General features: G+C 33.7%; 4 protein-coding genes and 1 non-coding gene across 6 annotated transcripts; 1 reads left to right on the top strand and 4 right to left on the bottom strand.

Annotated features, from left to right (window-relative positions):
- Positions 1-1,041: 1,041 nt before the first annotated feature.
- Positions 1,042-6,906, bottom strand: LOC124915464 (CTD small phosphatase-like protein 2). The gene is made up of 7 exons (XM_047456179.1): positions 6,754-6,906; positions 5,481-5,735; positions 4,528-4,661; positions 4,079-4,184; positions 2,821-3,363; positions 2,301-2,638; positions 1,042-1,551 (listed from the first exon to the last, which is right to left on the bottom strand). Exons 2-7 carry the CDS (start codon positions 5,647-5,649, stop codon positions 1,393-1,395), a joined length of 1,449 nt encoding a protein of 482 aa, XP_047312135.1. The 5' UTR covers positions 5,650-5,735; positions 6,754-6,906; the 3' UTR covers positions 1,042-1,392.
- A 1,887-nt stretch (positions 6,907-8,793) lies between these two features.
- LOC124915462 (phytochrome E-like) lies at positions 8,794-12,753 on the top strand. Its single transcript, XM_047456176.1, has 4 exons — positions 8,794-10,943; positions 11,021-11,843; positions 11,915-12,205; positions 12,280-12,753. The coding sequence occupies exons 1-4, from the start codon at positions 8,891-8,893 to the stop codon at positions 12,533-12,535; spliced, it is 3,423 nt and encodes a 1,140-aa protein (XP_047312132.1). The 5' UTR covers positions 8,794-8,890; the 3' UTR covers positions 12,536-12,753.
- Positions 12,754-12,770: 17 nt separating this feature from the next.
- LOC124915463 (protein MEI2-like 2) lies at positions 12,771-17,118 on the bottom strand. Of its 2 annotated transcripts, none has more exons than XM_047456178.1 (11): positions 16,772-17,118; positions 15,830-16,440; positions 15,407-15,565; positions 15,189-15,305; positions 14,948-15,099; positions 14,529-14,620; positions 13,650-14,442; positions 13,477-13,561; positions 13,333-13,401; positions 13,068-13,247; positions 12,771-12,986 (listed from the first exon to the last, which is right to left on the bottom strand). In XM_047456178.1, exons 2-11 carry the CDS (start codon positions 16,388-16,390, stop codon positions 12,918-12,920), a joined length of 2,277 nt encoding a protein of 758 aa, XP_047312134.1. In that variant the 5' UTR covers positions 16,391-16,440; positions 16,772-17,118; the 3' UTR covers positions 12,771-12,917. The 2 variants fall into 2 exon arrangements, with proteins under 2 accessions (XP_047312134.1, XP_047312133.1); XM_047456177.1 differs by having other exon boundaries at positions 15,830-16,414.
- Positions 17,119-18,813: 1,695 nt separating this feature from the next.
- Positions 18,814-18,885, bottom strand: TRNAG-UCC. The gene has a single exon. It is a non-coding gene; the product is annotated as a tRNA-Gly (tRNA).
- A 1,713-nt stretch (positions 18,886-20,598) lies between these two features.
- Positions 20,599-21,660, bottom strand: LOC124916245 (putative vacuolar protein sorting-associated protein 13F). The gene is made up of 2 exons (XM_047456975.1): positions 21,564-21,660; positions 20,599-21,230 (listed from the first exon to the last, which is right to left on the bottom strand). The coding sequence occupies exons 1-2, from the start codon at positions 21,658-21,660 to the stop codon at positions 20,599-20,601; spliced, it is 729 nt and encodes a 242-aa protein (XP_047312931.1).
- Between the last annotated feature and the right edge of the window lie 1,041 nt (positions 21,661-22,701).

Here is a 22,701-nt window from a genome sequence, read left to right as displayed (position 1 = left end):
ACTCAAACTCTATTTGAACAATATATTCTTGATTGAGTTCAACTCGGTTAGGTACAATTACCCAAATAAATTTGAAAACTTTTAAATCCTTTAAAAATATATATTTTAAATTTTCTTAAATTATTTTATAATTTATAAAATAATATTAATAACATTAAACTAAAATAAACATTAATAACATTAATAAAACTTATTAAATATTTAAATCAAATAAACTTACTTATACTAATATAATAATAAAAAAATTAAATGTAATTGTTTTAGATTTTAACTTATTAACTTAGTTCAATATTTTCACAGGTAATAAAAAAAAGTTAATTGGGTTAAAAACGTGTTTCCAGGTAAAAATGTATAAATTAGTTCAAAAAAAAATATACAATGTTAGTCTCATAAAAAACGTGTCAAACAGGTTAACACATTGAGTTAAACAAGTCAAATACGTGTTAATAAGTTATAAGTTAATCAAAATGAATTTATTTAAAATACAATATAATTTGAGAGAAAACTACCTTAAGTGAGTAGATTGAACAAGGAAGAAAATAGAAGCATGAATCACTGTGAAACAGCCCATTTGTGTGTGTGTTTGATCTCTCTTTCACTTGGAAAATTGAGATTTCTTGAAAGACAAACAAGCAACAAGAATGGAGTTAACTAGGAAGAGATATTGCCATACTTGATGTAGCTTATAATAATATATCATAGGTTTCTTCAGGTGAAGATTGATGATGATGATGAAGAAGAAGAAGGGTTGTATTCTATTCTTGAGGATACCTCAGACAATGTGATCTTCAATCATTTTATCTAAATACAGACAAATCATCTTTCCTATTGACATCTACTCTAAAATTATCACATCCTTATTCTACAAGGGATGAACAAAATTATATCACTATTCACAAAATCAATGAAATTCAACCAGGGTTCCAAGATTCAACATGCCACTAGAACAATAAAAGACAATTAATCATGCATGCAAACAGTTCATATCATGATTTTACTAGAATATATATATATATATGATAATACTGGATAAATAACGCAGGTAAGGTAAATCAATGTCTCATTAGAAGATTCTCTTCAAAGCAGAGTGATCCATATACACAAACTTTTACTATTGAACCATCTCTTAACTGTACAGCGCAACTATATGAAGTTCTTCTCCACTTATCTTCTATCACAAATCAGGTCCAAGCATTTGAAATCATGTTAAAAAACGAAGAAACAAAGCTAAAAGCAAATAATCAAAAGGCTAGTAGTACTTTCTTAGTGCACCTTGTAGCAAGAGCTCAATGAGAAACGGATATTGAGCATGTGAGGATAGTTGTGTCAAATAGGAGCAGAGGGGAGACAGAGCCTATTAAATGGAGCAAAAAAAGGAGACAAAGGGGACTCTTATTCCTTGTTACCGAATCTCTTGGCAATTATTGGACGAACATCATCAACATCAACCAAGGTCTCTAGGAAGGGAAGCAATGAAAATAGTGCACTATCTGATTGGTCATCGAACCAACTCTTAATAGGAATTCCATTGTTGATTTGTAACTGAAAAACCTGCAATCATCATAGGAAAAGTGTTTCAAGATTAGCTAGCTCTCCAAGGAACTCAGAACCCCTCTCCCGACCCATATGCAATAGTTTTCCTTAACTGACTGTAAACGAAACCAGTCATCATTCAAATCAACAACTAAATTACCTTACTTTTATCTATTATAACATTTAAAATATTAAATACAAATGAAATTTCTTCCTCAACATCAACTAAAATACCCTCACTTTTATCATTTATAACATTTAAAATATTAAATACAAATGATATTTTCTTCCTCCACAAGAATTGGAGAATTTGTCCTATCCTGAACTCTCCTTTACTCTTCTTTTTTCCCTTTCAAGAAGAGAAAAAGGAGAATTTGTACAGGATAGGACTACTTTGACCTGATAGCATTTAACGTTTTTTTTGTTTCTTGTCTTTCATTCCGTCCTTTTTTTGTGTCCCTCCTTTCCGGTAAAAAAATGACCGCTCCTGACGTTCATAATATATCTTAATACAAATTTGACCTCTTTTAAAAAGTTAAAAAAAAAAATACAAAGGATATTTTAACCATTTAACCCAAATAATCCACCTTTTTCATCATACAATTTTCTTTCCCCAAAATATCAGATTAAAAATACCTACATGAAACAAGCTTTTGGTGTTTTGGTTTATCCTGGAAGGAATTCTAGGTGTAGCAGTGATTCTAGGATAAAGCTGTGAGATAAGTAGATTAGGCTATATCCTATAAGTAACAAAATATCATAAGTACCTGTGGGGAATTGTCAATAATGACAACTTTTGCAAGATCTACACCTAGAACAGTCAAGTCTTTGGTGTAACTTCCATCAGAGAAAGTGCATGATTCACGATATGCTCGGCCAGAGATGAGCCTTCCATCAGGGTCCAGTATATCAAGAAGTTGTGACGCATAAATGCTTTGACTGGCTGTGAACACTACAATTTCAAACATTTGTGCAACCTTTTCAAGAAACATCTGAAGATAAGGCCTCCTTTTCACATACACAGTATGTTCTTTCATGTTGAAGAAAACAGGGAAAGTGAAATCAGTATTATCACAAGGTTCCAGAGTAGAGTGGACAAGTGTTTCTGCAACCATAGAAACCAAATATGTTCAAGTTAGTAACATGACTAAAACTGAAAAGATCATAGAATAGTTGCAGGATGTGGCCAATGATATATAAATAACCATAAACAAACATATATATACACTTCAGAAGAAGAGATACAGAGAATATAATTTTAAGAGTAAGGATGGATGGAAGTCTTACCATCCAAGTCAAGTACTAGGGTTACAGATTTGGTCGCCTGACAATCTTTTGTCAATAAGTCAGACTGCATATCTGCTGCTACCTCTGGTAGGTCAGGCATGTTCCTAAAGAATATACGAGGATCAAAGCACTCTTCCTGAGCTAAATCAGAGAAGAAATTAACATCATCTTCCTGGTCACACGATTTTAACTGATGGATTGCAAGATATAAACTTGAATTGTCTGAATCTAGTACTGTGTCTTCACTTGTTCTGGCATCCTGTTCGCAGCTCGTTTCCATGGTCTCCACAAGGAAAGGAAGAATCATATACTCTTCAGTAGAATCAATCAGTGAACTCGGTTCATTGCATCTATAATCAGGTAAGCTAACTGTGCCTGTCAGATCATTGTATCCTGAATTCCCATCATCATGTAATCCTGCAATCATCCTTTCAGGAATGTAGAGATCTGACACGTTGCATATTTGACATTCAGACGCACTTCCACAATTACCATTACTATCCTCAGGTCCCAGTTGTTGTACATCCAGTGTTACGTTGTTTCCTAATAAAAAATGTGAAGAATATACAAAGATCATTAATTTATGGCTTTATACCATATCTCCGATTTTAAAAGAAATAAAAGATGCATTTCCATAGTTGGCAACTCATATTGTACATGCACAAGAACAAAACAAATTCAATTTATATCTTGCATCAGTTGAACAATTATTGTCAAGCATAAGTAATACCATAACCTACAAGTAAGCAGGATGAAATTTGGAAAAGACACATAAATATAGAAAAGAATGGCAATGCTAATTCGTTTTACTTGCCCTTTTGTTCACAATGATGTAAAAAACAATTCAGTGCTTTTTTTTTCTTATTTCCACCAATAGTTCTTTGAATTGCATGTCCTTTTGCCTGGTTAACATCTTGGACTCCCGGTTAACCTTTAGAATCCAATAAGGATAACTCATTCTCAAATTCAAAGAATAACAGTACAAGTTACATTTACAATGGTAGCTGGCCTTTCCATTATCATAGAGTCAAGAAATAAAATCTGAAAACAGCAAATTTTTGGAATTGCGACTATTATGATAAACAAAAAATGGAATATTTTTTTTAAGACTTACTCAGCCTTTTTCACAGTTAATATAGAAATCCTATATCGCCAGTGAATCCTAGTCATTATGATCTCTTTATTGCTGTTGTAAATTCTTTTTAAGACTGACTATACTAATTTAAGAAGATTCAATCACAAAAGATATGAGCTCTACCTGTAAAATTATCAAATTCTGATTCAAGTGGAATATTGTTCAACTCCAACACAGGTGAGAATATAGTTTCTAAGCTTGATGCAGCGATGCTTGGTACAGTAGATTCCTGCAATTAATCAAACCATAGGCGGGTTAAATTTCACAATGGAAATGCAACCGAGGAAACCGCTAATGTCAAAATTTCCATCTACACGGAAATAAATAGGAAAGAAAAGTCAAAAAGATAATGGAGCAGCAGTAACAATCAAGATGCTGCATATCATTATCACTGAAAATGGAAACAAGAGTGGTCAAAGATGCCAGCGGCGTCAAAACTGTGAGGAGATTCCCAACACATTAGGCTTAAATAAAAGATTTCATGAATACACACAGACAGAGCATATTCACATCAACTTCAGACTCATCTAAATATAACTTAGTAAAATGGGTCTATTGGATTAATTACTTACCATTTCCCCCTCTGCATAGGCCAAGGACACTGGTTGCTCTTCGGACTGAAGATTGTCTACATCAGGCAATTCTTGGTGTTCCGTAATGTTATCAATTTCTATATCAGGACAATCTACTTTCTTGCATACAGGAACTGCAGAAGAGAATATCAATAGCTCTTAACAATGAAAAGGTCAATTCTAGCTACTAAAACAAACAATTAGCACATTGAAAAAATCATGCCTTAAAAGATACTTTCATTTCACAAACATCCTAAGATTAATAGTTAATGAACAATATGATTGAATTTTCGGAAACGCTAATCGATAGAGAATAATCTGTCTTTCATTTTGGTAAATATAACCCTTTCTAAATGGTTGTTTAGTGGTCTTTTATATATTATCTTCCTAATTGTATGGCGTTCAATGAGGAACAGGTCATCTTATTGAAAGGAAAAAAAACAGCCATGAGACTAGTATTTGCATGTACCTCTCATTTAGGTCCCCCTAAACATACATATTGACGTTCTGTAAAACGACTAGGACCTTGTGATCAAGTTTATTTAGCTTCAAAAGGAATATATATCAAATTGAGCAGCTAATAGAAAAATCTTAGTTGTATAAGAGTATCACATGGCTTCTTACCAAGAGAATGTGTCACAATTGAGTCATCGACATTCCAGAAACCAATAATCCTATTATGAAATGGTATTTGGTCTACATGTGGATTCCTAATAACACAATGACACAATGTTCCTCATATACAGTGATTATGAGAGATTTAGAAATTTCAGATTCCATCCCTGTTGTCATTTCCTTTGACGGTTTATCAAAAGTATCTGCCTGTGCATTTGTAGGCATTCAGCAACAAGAAGTGGCTTAATAAAGAATACTTTTTCTTTCTTTTTACATTAAAGCAATCTTAACAACAGCTTGTTAACGAATAATACTCTTGCAACCTACAATTAACTCACCATCCTGCTCGTTTTGGAAGTAACTATCAAGCTCTTCGGCTTGTACGCAGCTCCTGACACAAGAAGATGAGTCCTTGAATATCATACTTGACTGGCGGCATACGTGAAGACCATTTTTTTCTCTTAAACAACCCTTTGATGATTTGGTCTTCATTTTTAGTGATGGCATTTGATTTATTGTTCTAATATCTTCCTCTATCAAGAGTTAAATAAAACAATTGCCACCGAACCGCTGCTTCTGTATAATCAAGTCAGCTGCAAGAACAATCACAGAAAAAATACAATGAGTAGTAGGACAAAAGAAAACCCATTGCTCAAATAGCAAAACATACCCAACATAAATATGTGAATATGAAACAACTAATTACAGGTATAGAAACGACACATTTAAGTTCATTTTAGCGTTTAGTAAAATATATGCTAGTAAAGTAAGATTCTCTGTTCCCCAATTCCAAGGCACAGCTTTATTTTACTAAACGCTAAAATGAACTTAAAATGTCTTCTCAAGATTATATGCATCACAATAATGCCACGAGTGTTAAGAGTACTGCCATGAGGCCTCTAGCTTCCATAAATAGTGATATCAAGTATCAATATCAGACATGATTATACCTCGCAATATAAAGACAAAGACACCTCAATCATGAAGACGAATCATTGTCTTAATAACTATCACAATCATAAGATAACAAGTAGAATAAATCACACTAACTCTAGAAGATTCACAATCATAATTAAAAGGGATAAACATCCTTAGTAGTATTCAAGTAATTCACTTCAGCTGCATGCGTTCAGAATAATATTGAAGAAGTCTATTTACTTTCTCATCTATATTCTTGATTATATTTAAGACCGAAACAGGATATTGGAACGGATTATCACCAAAGAACAAGATTGATTGTGCATGACAGGATAATCCGTGATCCAACAAATTCAAACAATATAAAGAACTAGAACATGCGAGAAAAGCAATCAGACTATTAATTCATGGATCGGAAAATACATCGAGATCTGAAGTTAAACAGCAAAGTCAACCTACAGATAATTAAACCGTAAACGATGATTTAATAAGAAAGATAGGTTAGAAATCGATAAAAGAAGAGTCGTAAGTGTAAAACGCGAAGAGAAATTAGAATCTAAAACCCTAGAAAGATTGAAGAACGAATTGAACAGTGATTACGATTGAATTATCCGTTATACAGTTGAAATATAATCAACATAATCAAGATAAACCGTACAAACAATTGATGAACTGATAATTAAGCTAGAATACCTATGAACAGAATTACACATATCTCTTCTATCCACTTTCTCTAACCTTCGTCTCCACCGTCCTCCCTCCCTCTGCTTTTTTATTTTATTTTTATTTTTTTGTTTTCAGTTTCTCTCTCTAGAAACTAGAGAGAGATGACTTTTCTTCATTACAGGGCCCTTACTCTTGTAAAAGGGAATTTAACACCCGAAAGAAAGAGACCATAATCTTTTGAATTTACAATGCCTACGATCTGACGGTTGTGATGTAATGAGTTAAGATATCGATGGTGATATCGACGGTTGTGATGTAAACAGCAAGGAGGTTTAGCATGTTAGACGCGTGTAGGTGAAACGAGGTTAGTACGACGCGTGTGAGGACACGTGCAGCTTCACGGAAAGTTAGAAAGACCGAGAGAAAGATAATGACACTCCCACATTCTTCATAACGCGTGAACTTCACGTTTGCACCGCTTGCACCGATCACATAACCGATCACGTAGATCAGTGTTAACCGTAACAGGATTAAGTCCTTACGGTTAAAATGTAAAAGTTATTTTTTTATTATTATTTTATTCATAAAAGGTATTTAACTCATCTAGAAACTAATCAAAAAAATTACCTCATACCTATGTGAGAGTCTAGTACAACCCAAATTTTAAGAATTACTAATAAATATAATTTATTATTTTACAAATTATATTCAATTTTACAGTACATTATTTAAACTATTTGAGTTACTCACATATAATTTTTTTTAATTTTTTTGCGCTATATCGTTTGTAATGTCTTAAATTTATAATGTTTGTAATGATATAAGCTATAAATAACTGATTAAATCACCAAAAACTCAAGATTTTAAATTTACTAGTTATACGTTATTTTAATGTTGAATAATGTTGATGACGTCTAGGGTTTCTCTTGGTGCACTAATTTGGCGGGTTTTCTGTAATTTAAATGCAAGGGTAAAGTGATTTTAATGTTAGACAAGGTTGACACAAACTAAGGTTTTTCTCGGGTTTTATTTTCGACCTAAAATTTGACTAGATTTTTTAGTTAATTAAATGCAACGGTAGAATGTAGTTAATTGTGTAGATAAAAAGTATTTAACTCATCTAAAAACTATTTCAAAAAGTTACCAAATTCCTCTATTTTTTTTTTTTTGAAAAGGTACATTTTGAATTTTATCAATTTGAATAATATATCATTTGTAATGTCATAAATTTATAATGTTTGTGTTGATGTAAGCTATAAATAACATTAGTTGATCACCAAAATTGAAGGCTTTAAATGTACCACTTATACTATTTATAAGTGATTTTAATGTGAATAATGTTAATGACGTCTATATTTTTTTTTAGGACATATAATTTTATTAGGGTTTTTTTAAAGTAAAATGAAATACAACGGTAAAGTGTGGTTAATTATGTAGATAACACGTATGCCTTATTCGGTTTGAGTTTTTTAAATAACTCAAATAAAATTAAACATCATTTTACTCCCCTCTTATTTATCGTGCATCATTAACCAAAATACTAAAATACACTATATTTTAAATTATTATTTTTTAGTTTATTTATATATATCAATATCTTTTATATATTTTTACTAAAAATAATCATTATTTTCTCAAAATTATAAACAATTATTTATTAGAGTTTATTTGGATTGAGTTTATTTAAAAAATACCTAAAGAGAAAAAATAATAATAATTAATATTTTTTAGGAGGTGATAATTATTTTTGATAGAATAAATTAAAAAAGTATTAATATATATATATATAAATATATTAATTTTAAATATAAATTATTTTAGTATTATAGTTAATAAAGTGAATAATATTAGAGATGAAATGAAGTAAAATGACTTTTTTGATAACCGAACCGGCCTTTGAACGATTTGAAAGGTAAAAGTAAAAAATAATAGTAACCAGTTACGTAGAGTATTTGATATAATATTAGAAAGTAAGTAATTTGAATTTAGAGGATGATTAAGTAATAAAAGCATGAGCCCACTATAAATAGTGAAAGAGATGTGAGGGAAGCATAAATGAAAAAACCAGTACAAATCTTCTCAATATCATAAAATTCCATATCTCCAGTGGTTGCTGAACAACAACGAAAGCTTTCTTTCTTTCTTTCCATCAAAGTGCTGTAGAATGGATTATGGAGAGATGCCGCCGGAAGAAGAAGGAGAAGAAGATAACGCCGGCAACCCTGAAAACATCGCTTCTTCATCAGCTGCGAGCAACATGGATCCCACCACCAGTTACCGTAGGGACGCAATCAATGCTCAATTCAACGCCGACGCCGGACTAATGGAAGAATTCGAGCAGTCTATAGATTCCGGTAAGTCCTTCAACTACTCTAAGTCGGTAGCTTCGGCGCCGAAAAGTGTGTCTGATGACAAGATCGTAGCTTACCTCTCTAGGATCCAAAGAGGTGGGTTTATTCAATCCTTCGGTTGTATGCTTACGGTTGAGAACCCATCTCTCAAGGTTATTGCTTTTAGCAAGAACTGCTATGATTTGATGGGTTTGCAATCTAATCCCGAATTTAACCGTGGTCAGAGTTTGATTGGGGTCGTCCTTAGTACCTTTTTCACTCCAGCTTCATGGGCTTCTATCCAAAGAGCATTGATGTCGATGGATCTTTCTCTAATGAACCCTATCTGGGTTCATTGTAGGAATAATGTCAAACCATTCTATGCGATCCTTCACATCATTGACGTGGGTATTGTAATTGACCTCGAGCCGACTCACTCAGGCGACCCGGCATTGTCTTTCGCCGGAGCTGTCCATTCTCAGAAACTAGCCGTTCGTGCTATTTCTAGGCTGCAGTCCCTCCCCGGAGGCGACATGGGGGCCTTATGCGATACCGTCGTGGAAGATGTTCAAAGGCTGACCGGCTACGACAGAATCATGGTCTACAAGTTTCACGAGGATGAACATGGAGAAGTTGTGTCGGAAATGAGGAGAGCCGACCTTGAACCTTACTTAGGTTTACATTATCCCTCCACAGATATACCTCAAGCTGCCCGTTTCCTGTTCAAACAGAATCGCGTTCGAATCATATGCGATTGTAATTCTGATCCAGTTCCAGTACTCCAAAGGGCAGATCTAGACCAGTCTATTTGCTTAGTTAAATCCACACTTCGAGCCCCTCACAGCTGCCACTCTCAGTACATGGCCAACATGGGTTCTATCGCATCGTTGGTTCTCACTGTCGTTACAAACCTCAACAACGAATCAAAGCTATGGGGTTTAGTCGTCTGCCACCACACTTCCGTTCGCTACGTCCCTTTCCCACTTCGATACGCTTGTGAGTTCCTTATGCAGGCGTTTGCTCTTCAGCTGCAAATGGAAATTCAGTTAGCATCTCAGATAGCCGAGAAGAGCGTTCTTCGTACCCAAACCTTACTATGCGACATGCTGTTGAGGGACGCTACTTTCAGCATCATTACTCAAACTCCTAATATAATGGACCTGGTGAAATGCGATGGAGCTGCACTATACTACGACGGGAGATGTTGGTTGATCGGTACAACTCCGACGGAATCCCAGATTGCAGACATTATCGTGTGGCTGTTAAGGGAACATGGAGACTCCACCGGATTAAGCACAGATAGTCTACTCGAGGCTGGATTCCCCGGTGCTGCATCGCTCGGTGACGCTGTTCGTGGGATGGCAACGGCGAGAATATCTTCTAACAATTTCATGTTTTGGTTTAGGTCTCATTCAGGTTTGGAAATCAAATGGGCAGGAGCTATTCATCAGCGGGATGAAAGGGACGATGGGGCGAGAATGCATCCCAGATCTTCGTTCAACGCTTTCCTCGAGGTTACTAAGAGTAGGTGTTTGCCTTGGGAAGGTTCTGACATCGATGCTATTCACTCCTTGCAGCTTATATTGAGAGATTCCTTTAAGAAAGGCCACATTAATTCAATATCAGACATCGATGAAAAGGATCCTGAAGTAGCAAGGATGGAGGAACTCAGTTCAGTGGCCTGCGAAATGGTTAGGCTGATCGAGACTGCAACAGCTCCCATTTTCGGGATTGATATGACTGGTTCAGTCAACGGATGGAACTCGAAGATCGCTGAATTGACCGGTTTACCATCTGTGGCGATCATGGGGAAACCTTTAATCAGTGTTGCAGTTCATCCTGATTCGTATAGTGTGGCTGAAGATGTCATCTCCAAAGCTTTTCAAGGTGATTTATCTTTTTTTCTACAATTTGTTTCCATTTTCGAATACGATTTTTTAACTTTCTTTTATAAACATATCCAGGTCAGGAGGAGCAAAACGTCGAACTAAAGCTGTTACAATTCGGGGAAGAAGGAGACAGGATGAACTCGGTTCTATACATTGTGGTGAATACCTGTATCAGTAAGGATTACACAGACAGTGCTATCGGCGTGTGCTTTGTTGGTCAAGATATAACACGCCAAAAGACGATAATGGACAAATTCACTAATCTGCAAGGAGACTACAAAGCGATAGTACAGAGTATTAACCCCTTGATCCCACCAATATTTTCTTCAGACAACGATGCCCATTGTTCTGAATGGAATACAGCCATGGAAAACCTGACCGGGTATAATAGAGAGGAGGTCTTGGGTAAGTCTCTTCACGGTGAAGTTTTTGGAGAGCTTTGTCGTCTTAAGGGTCAAGACACTCTCACAAAGTTGATGATTCTTCTTTACAGAGGAATTAGTGGTCACGAAACTGATAAGTTTCCGATTGGTTTTTACAATAGGAGTGGAGAGTATGTCGAGGTTTGTATGGTTGTAAACAAAAGAACGGACTCCGATGGCAATGGTATTGGCTGTTTCTGTTTCTTGCAGACGGCTACTTCTACTGTTCATGAGGTTGGTGAAAGTAGTAGACAGAATGAAGACGAAAACCTTCACGGAACTAAGCTTAAAAAACTGGCCTACATCAGGCAAGAGCTGAAGAATCCACTGAATGGGATTAGGTTCATCCACAAACTGTTGGAGGAGAGCGCCACCACTCAAGATCAGAAGCAGTTTCTCGAGACTAGTGAAGCATGCGAGCGACAAATCATGTCGATTGTGGATGACACTGTTCTAGAAAGCATGATGGAGGAAGGGTAATAAGAAGTTTATTAAATATTTCTCATCTGCATCAACTTTTTCTAACATTTTCTTTTACAATTGACAGCAAACTTGAGCTTCATAACGAAGAATTCCTGTTCGGAAATGTGATTGATGCTATCATCAGTCAAGCTATGATAACAATGAGTGAGAATAAGTTACAGTTAATCCATGATATTCCACCTGAAGCGAGGACACAGTATCTATTTGGAGATCAGATTAGGCTTCAGCTGGTCCTATCAGATTTCTTGCTTAATATAGTTCGATATGCACCTCCCAATGGATGGGTCGAGATCCAAGTGTCCCCAATTTCGAAGTTGATGGAAGATGGGAACGAATTTGCACATTTCCAGTTCAGGTAACGATTTAATGTTGTTTTAATAAACATACGATTCTTCAATTATTAACTCAGTCTCCTCTTCTTTCGTCTAGAGTTGCTCATCCCGGGAAGGGTCTCCCTCCAGAAATCATGAAAGACATGTTTGAACAGGGGAATCAGTGGATGACACAAGAAGGAATGGGACTAAACCAGTCGAGGAAACTACTAAATCTTATGAATGGTAATGTCCATTATGCAAAAGAGGAAAATAAAGGCTACTTTCTCGTTGAACTCAAACTCAAGATCAAGAACAACAATCCAGAGGAGGAGGAGGACAAGGCTACCAAAATGTTTATAGAAGCAATATGACAGAGCGAGTCGATGGTTTCGAGTGTTTTCGCCAATAAAACGTATGTATAATTACCGTTTTTCCATAAAATAAATGATGTTTATATGTACTTTCATGTAAATATCTAGTGTGCCTGTATGTTTCATGTAATTTCATGTAAATATCTAGTGTGCTTGTAAGAACTAGTGGTTCTGAGACTGGTACAGTTATATAAATAAACCTGCTGCTTTTCCCTTTATACATGAGTATGCACACAAAACAAGAACTTGAAGATTTATTGATTGCTAATGTTCTCTTTTTCACTATACATTTGATTTGACACATGGTTAAAAACAAAATAAGTAAGAGGCTATACAACCGAAAGAAGGTCAGGTGAGACACTATTAGCTCATCTTACACTACTTACTTCCAACCAAAAGAATCCTCCAAAGTCGGTCCATTAAATTGAACAAGTTGTTGTTCCTGGATCATCTGCATATACATAGTAATATCTCCAGTCCTTTGTTTTCCATTGGAGAATGAAATCAAGTAATATATTTTTTATAAACTTACCTGATCAGCAACCTCCGAACCATCCGAGTGGAAGAGAATTGGTCTGCATCGCTTGTCTTCGTTCATCAGGCTTGAATTCTGAAAATGGGAAACAAGGGCTGCTTTTCCCTGAATGCGAGCATACGCCAAGGAAGCAACTTTCTCACTGTTGAATTTCTCCCACTTCTTTCCATTAAACGACTGTAAGAACGAGATGGCATGTTGGATTTTGAAAAGAACGGTATATTAAAAGGCGAATATAACTCAATATTTGAATAAACTTTACCTCATAGAATGAAATAATATGTGAAGGAGACATCATATTGATAAATGCATACCCCACATTGCATTTGTTCTACAATATTTGTCAGATTTTTCAGGTTAAATCGTCAAGAGAGCAAAATATGTAAAGATTCTGTACTTCAATTACCTTAAAGTCGATAGGCAGATAAAGAAAATCGTAAGTGCCCATATGCTTTTCATCTATGGTACCTAACAACATCTTCGAGGTATATCTAGAGAAAAAAATAAGGCAGATAAAAGAATTATAACCAATAAATACAAAAATTCTATACAAAAAGGTTTTAGCCAAAAGCATATTACTTATTGGGGATGTTTTTAATCATTAATGTTGTCCTAGTGTCTTCACCAATTCTAATTTTGTCCAAATCGAGCTGAAACTGCTTCTTGTTATCAAACTGGTTACTACCAATATTGTCACGCCCAATGGGTCCAAATCCTGGAAAATAACCGTTCCCTATGAACACTGGACTAATCCTTGAAGAACCATTTTGCAAGACTGGCCCAGGATCCACTAAATTCATGAAAGATGTATCTGGAGAGCCACGATAACTTAAGTGCCTGTCAATAGGAACACCAGATGGAGCCGAACCGACATGATGGAGCTGAGATAAACCAACAAAAGGTCCTCGACGGTTTCCATAAGGAATATTGCCATTTGGCATTAATGTCTGTCCTACAGAAGAAGGCATTTGCCATCCAGATGAGTTAACTTTTCCTGGATATGACCCAGGACTTCCCCAAAGAAACTGAGGGCCAGACAATTTCTCGACCGCAGATCCGTTTGAGCTGGATGCACCAAAAGATGAAATGGGTCCTGGGTATTGACTTAAACTTGACTCTGTTAGTGAATGAGACTGTTGAAACCCAATTCCATTGAATTTATTATGGTCCATATGGAAGCCTCTGATTGGGACAGAATTTGGAGCTCTAACAGGGCTTGATGATACTTGAGGATGAAGAATTGAAGCTAGTCCAGGACCACCAGGGAAACCATTTCCAATGTTTGGGCTCATGGAGGTCCTTAATCCAGGAGAGCTACCGTGAGTATGAAACGAACCGTGTTCAATGGGGCTTCCCATTTGTGGCCAATTCCCTGATTGAACGCATAATAAATAACAAGCAAAATTAATGTAGCCCCAAAATCCATAAACAAAAAGTAAAAGAAAATTGGATATATACCTGGAGGTGAGCTAGTAATGGGAGAACCTATTTGATGTAGGAAACTTCTAGATTCATCTTGTTCAAGTTCTTGGTTGAGTTGAAACATAATGCTGAAATCACAATAGGAATTAGGAAGAACAAAAATATCACCGAACATGAACATGAACTATCCTCAGTCACCTAATATGTAATTGGTTATTTTTTCCACTGTCAATTGCGACTTTCGCATTGACTGTGGATCAATGAAAAGTTTATCTCTTAAAAAAAGGTACATGCAATTAGGATATACATTTTCTTTTCACTTTAGGAGGGGTAACACAACATCCCATCACTTCAATTAAGGTGCTTTAAGTAGGAATTGACTATTCGGGAAGATGTCACCCGATAGAAAAAAAAAACCGGAAACATAGTGATTATTGAACTAAGAATATACTTACTTCCGACGTGCTCCCCCAGGGCGACTAGGTTCAAGCTTTATACGTTTACCAGCTATGTCACTCCTATTTAAGAACCTAAGTGCTGCTTCTGCGGCTCTAACATCAAAAAACTCAATAAACTTATGATGACGCTTGTGAGGTGTTTCCCTTATCTGTTTGCAAAAATCAGTAACACATTGTTCGAGATATCAGTCAAGCTATTATTCGAATTACAGCCTCAAAAGAATAAAAAAAAAATCACCTCTTTGATCTCTCCATAAACACCAAATATTTGAAGAAGGTCATCATTGGAAACAGATGGGTCCAAATTAAAGACCACCAAAGTCCCTTGGTTAATATCCTTATCAGATGGGTTATCCTGTTACATCAATAAAAAAGGAGGTGAAATAAGATTATGCAAAAAAGAGAAGAAAATTTTGATATCACAAAAGAAGTTTTAACAATTTTTTTATTGTGTACCTTAGGGATTGAGAAGTGAATATCCAATTTTCTGCGTCTAAGTGGTTTGTTTTGCAGTGCCTTCATAGCTGTTCGGGCATCCCGGATATCATAGTATGAAATCATCACAAAGCCCCTATGTTTACACGCAGTGTAGAGAGTTCTGATATCGCCATATTGCTAAATTGTAGAGATAAAGACGTAAAGTTAGCAAAAATCAACAGAATTAGGCAGTTAATTTCTGTTTGTCAACAAGATAGAAAGAACACCAATCTAAGAAGATGACATATGCAAAACAGAGTTAAAGCACAAACCACAATTTAGGTCATTCTTCATGTGATTACATTTCTAGTTCTACTTCCAGCATAACCCACAAGGAGGGATTTGATCACGACTGGTTGAAATGATAACAGAGAATAAATAAAATGTTAAAATTATAGTTACCTCAAAAAGAGAAGAGAGCTCGGAGTCCTCAACATTACTATTGATATTCCTAACAAACAATGTTCTTGAAGGATGTTCACCATATGGATGCTCCCCAGCAACAGTAACCGAACCATTAGTAGGAAAACTATATTGAGTTAACCCGTTTCCATGAACATCATCGGATAAACTTAAATTTCCCATAGCCCCACCACCCAAAATATATCGCGGATCAGATTCCAATTCCATACCACCTCCACTTCCAAAAAGATCATAATCCTCCACATCATGGATTTGATGTGGTAAGTCACTCGGCTCAAAATCATCCATAATTCCTGCTAAGAGTTCGTCCTCATCTGGAAGCAAGCTTCCAATGGCCGCCAATTCATCAAACAAACTATCGTCATCCTCTGGATCTTGATTAAATTCATTCACACTAGATGGGATTTCCTCATCCCTTAAACCATTCTTCTTCAACCCATGGGGAAGAACAGGTAATGAAGTGGAGAACAGAGATGCATCACTTGGTGTCCGGGGAACATTCATTATTGTTCCACTCCCTTCTTCCTCAAGAACACTCATCGATCAAAACTTTGATTGATTGACCTACACCACCACAAGTTTCAGTCCTTCTACCATCCAAGGTAAAAAAGAGAAAACAAAACCAATTTAGGAACGAGTTCAACACCCATCATAGATAATCAAACCTCAATCTTTTTCAGCAACCAAATTCAAACAATAATTCCCAACAAAAAAAAAAAACATGTCCGCAAAATGATCATTTGACTCCACATGCAAACACACCATTCGCAGGGCATAGAGCCATAATGAAAAGGCAAACCAATTTTAGGAAAAAGAATCCATTTTTATGGGAGAAGAAAACCAAAATATCTAATTTTTCACAAACCCTCTATAAATCCCCATAAGGAAGATAAAATTCGCTTAATACAGAGAAGGATTTACCTGTCTGAACTCTGAAACTCACTTAAATACCCAAGTTGCTCAATCGCAGCAGAAACCCAACAAATATGATCGGAGGAGAGCAAGAAAAACAAGTGCAGAGAGACGTGATGAGAGAAAATACCCTTTTCTTCCACTCAATCACTCTTGTTTGTTACTTGACCCTTAGCCAAATCCAAATCCAAATCCAACTTCAATTATCACACACAACTATTGCTGATGATCACACACGAATTCGTAATCTACACACAGTGAAAACTGAAAATATCAATGACAGGGGGAAGAGTGCATGATTGGCAAGAAAGACTGAAAAAAAGAACAGAGCATGATTGATTGAGATTGTGAGAGATAGAGAGAGGTTGTGAGACGAAAGGGAAGTGGCATTTGTGGGACAATATTTAAATATTTTTTTACTTCTAAAAAAAAACTCTATTTAAATTTGTTTGGCATCCGATAACACGACTCTCATTTATTCATAGCATGGGCTATCTTTCAATAAATTTAAAAGGATGGGATGTAATTATTCCTTATTCTCCATTTAATTAATTAAATACATATATAATTCATTTACTAAAATATACATTTGTTAGAAAAAAATTCTTATCAATCAATAATTGAGACATGCACATATTTAGTATTATATTAATGCAACAATAAATTAATTTAATTTTGGTGATTGAATTGAATTATCAATAGTGTAAAGATAAGGTTAATGACTCCAAGTTGTGGTGTGATTGTAATGACTATCTTGCCCTTTTAAGGTTGGTGGATGGAATAAATTATGGATGGTTTATAGCTTCTTCTTTTTTTTCTTAATTCAATCTTTAAGATTAAAGAAATGGAAAGATAGATCATATTACATCCTAAACTTGTAAGTGGGAATTAAATAAATTTAAGATGGGTAAAGGGATATTTTTATAAGTTCCCCGTAAAACTCTAATTGCTTCGCCGCCTATTCTATTTGACCACGAGGTTTTTGTAGATTCGGATAATAAAAAATATAGTTAAAGCCACTTATCATAAAGTAATTTAACCATTTTTAGATATGTGCTTATAAGGTTGAATTATATGTTTTTATGCTATTATTGAAATTTGATATTGATATATAAGAAATTTTTGAATTTGGAAATCAATATGTAGAATATATAATATGTTATTGATTTATGTTGATGTAAATTAAAAGTAAAAAAACAATTGTTAATGACAAACAAATTAAAAGCATTAAATATTTGAGGAAAAGTACATGAATTCACATAAGAACAATAGTCAACTTTCTTCAAAAAATAATGATAATAAAAATTAAATTTAATGTAAACATGGAGAATTTTAATTTAGGAAAGATTTATAAAAATATTGTTTAATCTAGTTATGTTGAAAGTTAAAAAAGTAGTATCAAATATAGTAAAACAAAACAGATCTCCTGAATCTTTTCAAAGATTATAAATTCATAGTAAATAATAAATTAATAATAACAATCAAATATGGGAGATCTTGAAAATCTAGAATTGATTACATGGTGAAATCATTCATCTATATTGAAGTGTTTTAAAAACATAATAAAATATTTATTTGACTAATGACCTTAGGCCTATGAAACTAATAATATCTCTTGAGCTAATATTAATTTGCATTTAAAAAATTAAGCATATAATTTTGATGGCTAGCAAATTTAAACAAAAGGAGTGGTGGTGAAGTTCGTCATCCCTTAATTGATTTTTTACCTTACAATCCTCTCTCTTATCCTTGAGATAATATTGGAAATGGAGATTTGAGTCCAACCCATATAAATATTAATCATAAAATATCAAATTGGAATTATATCTCAAAATTAGGATATGGCCAAATAAGGATATTTCCAATTTAATCCATTTTTTTCCTTCTAAACTAATAGAAACTAAGACTTTATTGTCTGAGCTTCTTAGATCTTAATCCTAAAAGGGTTGGCCACAAACAAGAGTACCTTCCAATATAATCCATATTTTTTATATAGTAATTGAAGCTAAGTGTGAAAAAAAAATTATTTTTTTTTATAAAGAAAAAAATAATGCGTCTGCCGGGAGTCGAACCCGGGTCTATTGCTTGGAAGGCAATTATCCTAACCGTTGGACTACAAACGCTAATTGTTAAACTTTTCAAAGTAAATATACTTATTTATGTAAGTTGTTCCATTTCGAATATAAAAGTCAGTTTTAATAATTAAAAAAGAACTAGCATAACAAATTACAGTATGCCCCCCGTTTAAATTTAAAACGTTTTCGGATGAAATCAAACTCATAATCTTTAATTTTTAAGCCGACTCTTATCATTGGACTATCTTAGTGGTGTGAAAATGAGACAACTAGGGATTGCAATGGGGCGTGGAATGCTTTTACCTTCTCCGTTCCGTTTTTATTTCGGAAATTTTTTTAATACCATCCCATGACCCCGTCCCGTTCAATTTTGTTCGTGGAATCCCCGCGGGACACCGTTAAGATAATATTTTTTTTTAATATTATAATTATACAATAAAATTATATAAAGAGATTTTTTAATATAATATATATTGCAATATATTAAAATTTTATATTATTATAAAGAAATAAATTTACGACTCTTATAAAATATAATGAATAAATAAATATTTTAGTTATTTAATATATTTAATTTTGTTTATAATGTTCGGGGATTCTGTGAGATCGGGGCAGGTCGGGACGAGGGACACAAATACCATCCCGCCCCATCCCCGTTCGGTTTCGGGAAAAACTCGTTTCAAACGGAAAAATTCGGTTTGGTTTTCGCGTGACGGTTTCAAATTGTTATCCTTAGAGATACCGAATAAAACACGTAGTCCACAAATACATTTAACCATTTAACGACACAGAACTTGGCGTCGACAAATTCGAACCCAAAACCTCAAAAAGTGTAAAAATATTCACTAGAATATGAAAATCATTATAATATATATTTCCAATATTCATAAATTTAATTAAACATAATTAAAGCGATCGATTCCTGGACTATATCAAAAATTAAATTTTAACGAGATAAAAAAGTTTTTAATTTATTTTTGTAGTGCTTGCTATAAATCAATATCTCTTGACAAATGATAAACTCATTTATAAAGATGGATTTATAACAGGGCTGGGTGTGATAGCTCATCTAAAAAAAATGTAACAAACCCTTTTAACTTTTTTTTTTTAATTCAATTAACTATTTATTTTTATAATTATAAAAAATAGGCAAAAACACAAGTTTGATCAACCAATTTCATTAATAATTTTTCAAAAATAATTCAAGTTCACCCAAAATTTGTTTAAGTCCTCCGCAGCTTCAATTTCATCCGTGTCTAAATTATGTTGCTTTCTTCTTCTTTTGATTTCACAGAACTGTACTTATTAATATTAACTTCAAGATTAAATTATCATACATTTGTTTTGTTCTTGATTGTCATGGATTCCATTATTTAAGGATTGATTCTGATTTCTGACTTATACCTGTCTCATGTTTTGTGATAATTTTGATTCTTTTTCATGTTCTCTCAAGTCTGAAACAAGTTATAATAAATATATTTATTTTATTTAACAACATTATCAAACAACTTAGAACCGTGTGCCAATCACATACAATTGACGAAAATATAGAATAGAAATGCAAATAAAATAATCAAATGATCCAACATAACATTTAAATTGATACAGATCAAACATTATTTATTTATTCTTTATCCATAAGATGCCGGTACCATTTTCTTCATCAAAGTTTCAAGCAAAACGTGTAGATTCATATTTCATGGCAAATTTAAATGAAACTTTTTTAGGATGAAAAAAGCTTTTTCATACATACCCAAATCATCATCCATCTCTATTTGTTCCACTGAATAGCTCAAACAATCCACAGCAACTTATCCAGGAAGTGTTTTTAAGATCATTGTGAAAAACAACAGAGGATGATTGAAAATCCTTTTCACTGTCATTTGGAAAACCAATTACCATACCTTCTGATTCAGTAATGGTTACAGTTTCTTCTTCTTCTTGTTCTTCTTCAAGTGAATCATGATCCTGGAATAGAGGAATCATGGTTACAGTTTCCACTTTATTCTCTTCCAATAATACAGCAGCAGCATCATCATCATTTGAAGGTAGATCAAGATCAGATGGGTTAGGATCAGAATGATCATCCTTTTTATTATACCCATCAGTAATTGACTCAATCATCAATATGTTTTTCTCAATATCCTGAGATTTTTCGTCCTCATCTGAACTACTATTACTATTACTACTGCTGCTACTGCTACTAGAGGTCTTAGAAGTCTGAGATTGTTGTAAAGATGACCCATTGTTGTTGTTCTGATCTTCTTGATTAAGCTCCAACACCAACAGTTCTTTCTTCTCAGATAGAGGAGAGTCTTCCTTGTTGTTCTTCTCCAATTCATCATCAGCATGCCCTGACATAGGAGGAGAGCTAACATCACCACCACCACCTTCTGCCATGTTCATATTCAACAAAAGGAGTATTGAGCAATTGTTAATAAATAACAAACAGGGCATGATGTAACTTTGAGACTAAGCATTAATTCCGTCTCCCAATGGATAAAGTATGAAACAAGTACCGAAAAGAGTAACCTATAATTCATCCGTGACAGGCACGCACACATACACATATACACACATACCATGATTATTGCTAAGATGATAATAATATATATTATATATATATACGATTGACAGTTGGATCGAGAAAGTATAAGTAAATAAAGTGATTTGAGAGATGGGTATGGTTGAAAGTTGTCGAGAAGGGGCCCGGAGTATTATACTACCATGAGAATGAGGCGGAGGAGGAGAAGTGATGGGGAAGATGGGTTCCATTTGCTTCTTTTTCTTTACTGCTTTCCTCTTCTTCGAACCAGGCGGCATGATTGAATGAGAGAAATGGGGGTAGGGCGGATCGTGAACTGTCTACTCTGTAAATCGATACCCTTTTATGCATACTTTTTGAAATTAAATAACGGCCCTTTATCATTACTGCTCAAGTTTTTCTCCATTTCTTACCATTTATTTGAAAATTACTACTCAACAAAATATAAAATGATTTATTTTTTCTTTTCTTTTTTAATTTTGAAATTAACAATAAACATGCAATTTGGTCTTTTTAGCACGGTCATTTGAGTGTTAGTTCGATCTATCGTACCTGGATTTGTATTTTAATCTTGAAGTGACATATATACAGAAAAATAAAATTATTATTTGTTGATTCTCTTTTTAACATCGTTCAGATTTTTATTTATGAGTAAATAATATTAACATACATAATTGTTTGGTTTTCTGTTGTTTATTATATTATTAATTCTTTAACATAATAATAATTAATGGAATGACTTAATTATCATTTAAAGTTTGAACTTCCAATACGGGTTGAACTTTAAATGGTACTTGAATTATCAAAAATTTTGTCATTTAAAGTTTTGCTCAAATGTTATCTTATTTTAATATATTTTTATTTTTCTAATTATTTATTATGTTTATTTATAAATAAAATGATATTTAAAGACTTTTTAGACGAATTATTTTTAAGATGAATATTATTTTTGAAACCTAATTATTTTAATTTGTTAAAGTTGGTTTGAGTGACTAAAAAATTGTAATTTAATAAAAGATTTAAGAAATATTGAATAGATATTGATTTTGTATTTATTTTTTTAAAAATAACTTTATTACGACATATTCTATATGGTTTACTAATTTAAATATATTTGTGTTTTAAATTGAGTATTTTTTTTGAGATATACGAGTTCAAAATTGACGAATATGATTTGAATACTTTAAAAAATGTATAATGTACGGGAATAATTAGAAAAAATAAAATGAAATAAAAGAATTGTTATATTTTTTAACGTCGTAAATTAATTATAAAAAATATATGATTAAAATAAGATGTGAGACATTCGCTTTTTGAAA

This window comes from Impatiens glandulifera, chromosome 9 (genome assembly GCF_907164915.1).
Source record: "Impatiens glandulifera chromosome 9, dImpGla2.1, whole genome shotgun sequence".
Classification (NCBI taxonomy): Eukaryota; Viridiplantae; Streptophyta; class Magnoliopsida; order Ericales; family Balsaminaceae; genus Impatiens; species Impatiens glandulifera.
This window is presented reverse-complemented; position numbering and strand designations above follow the sequence as displayed.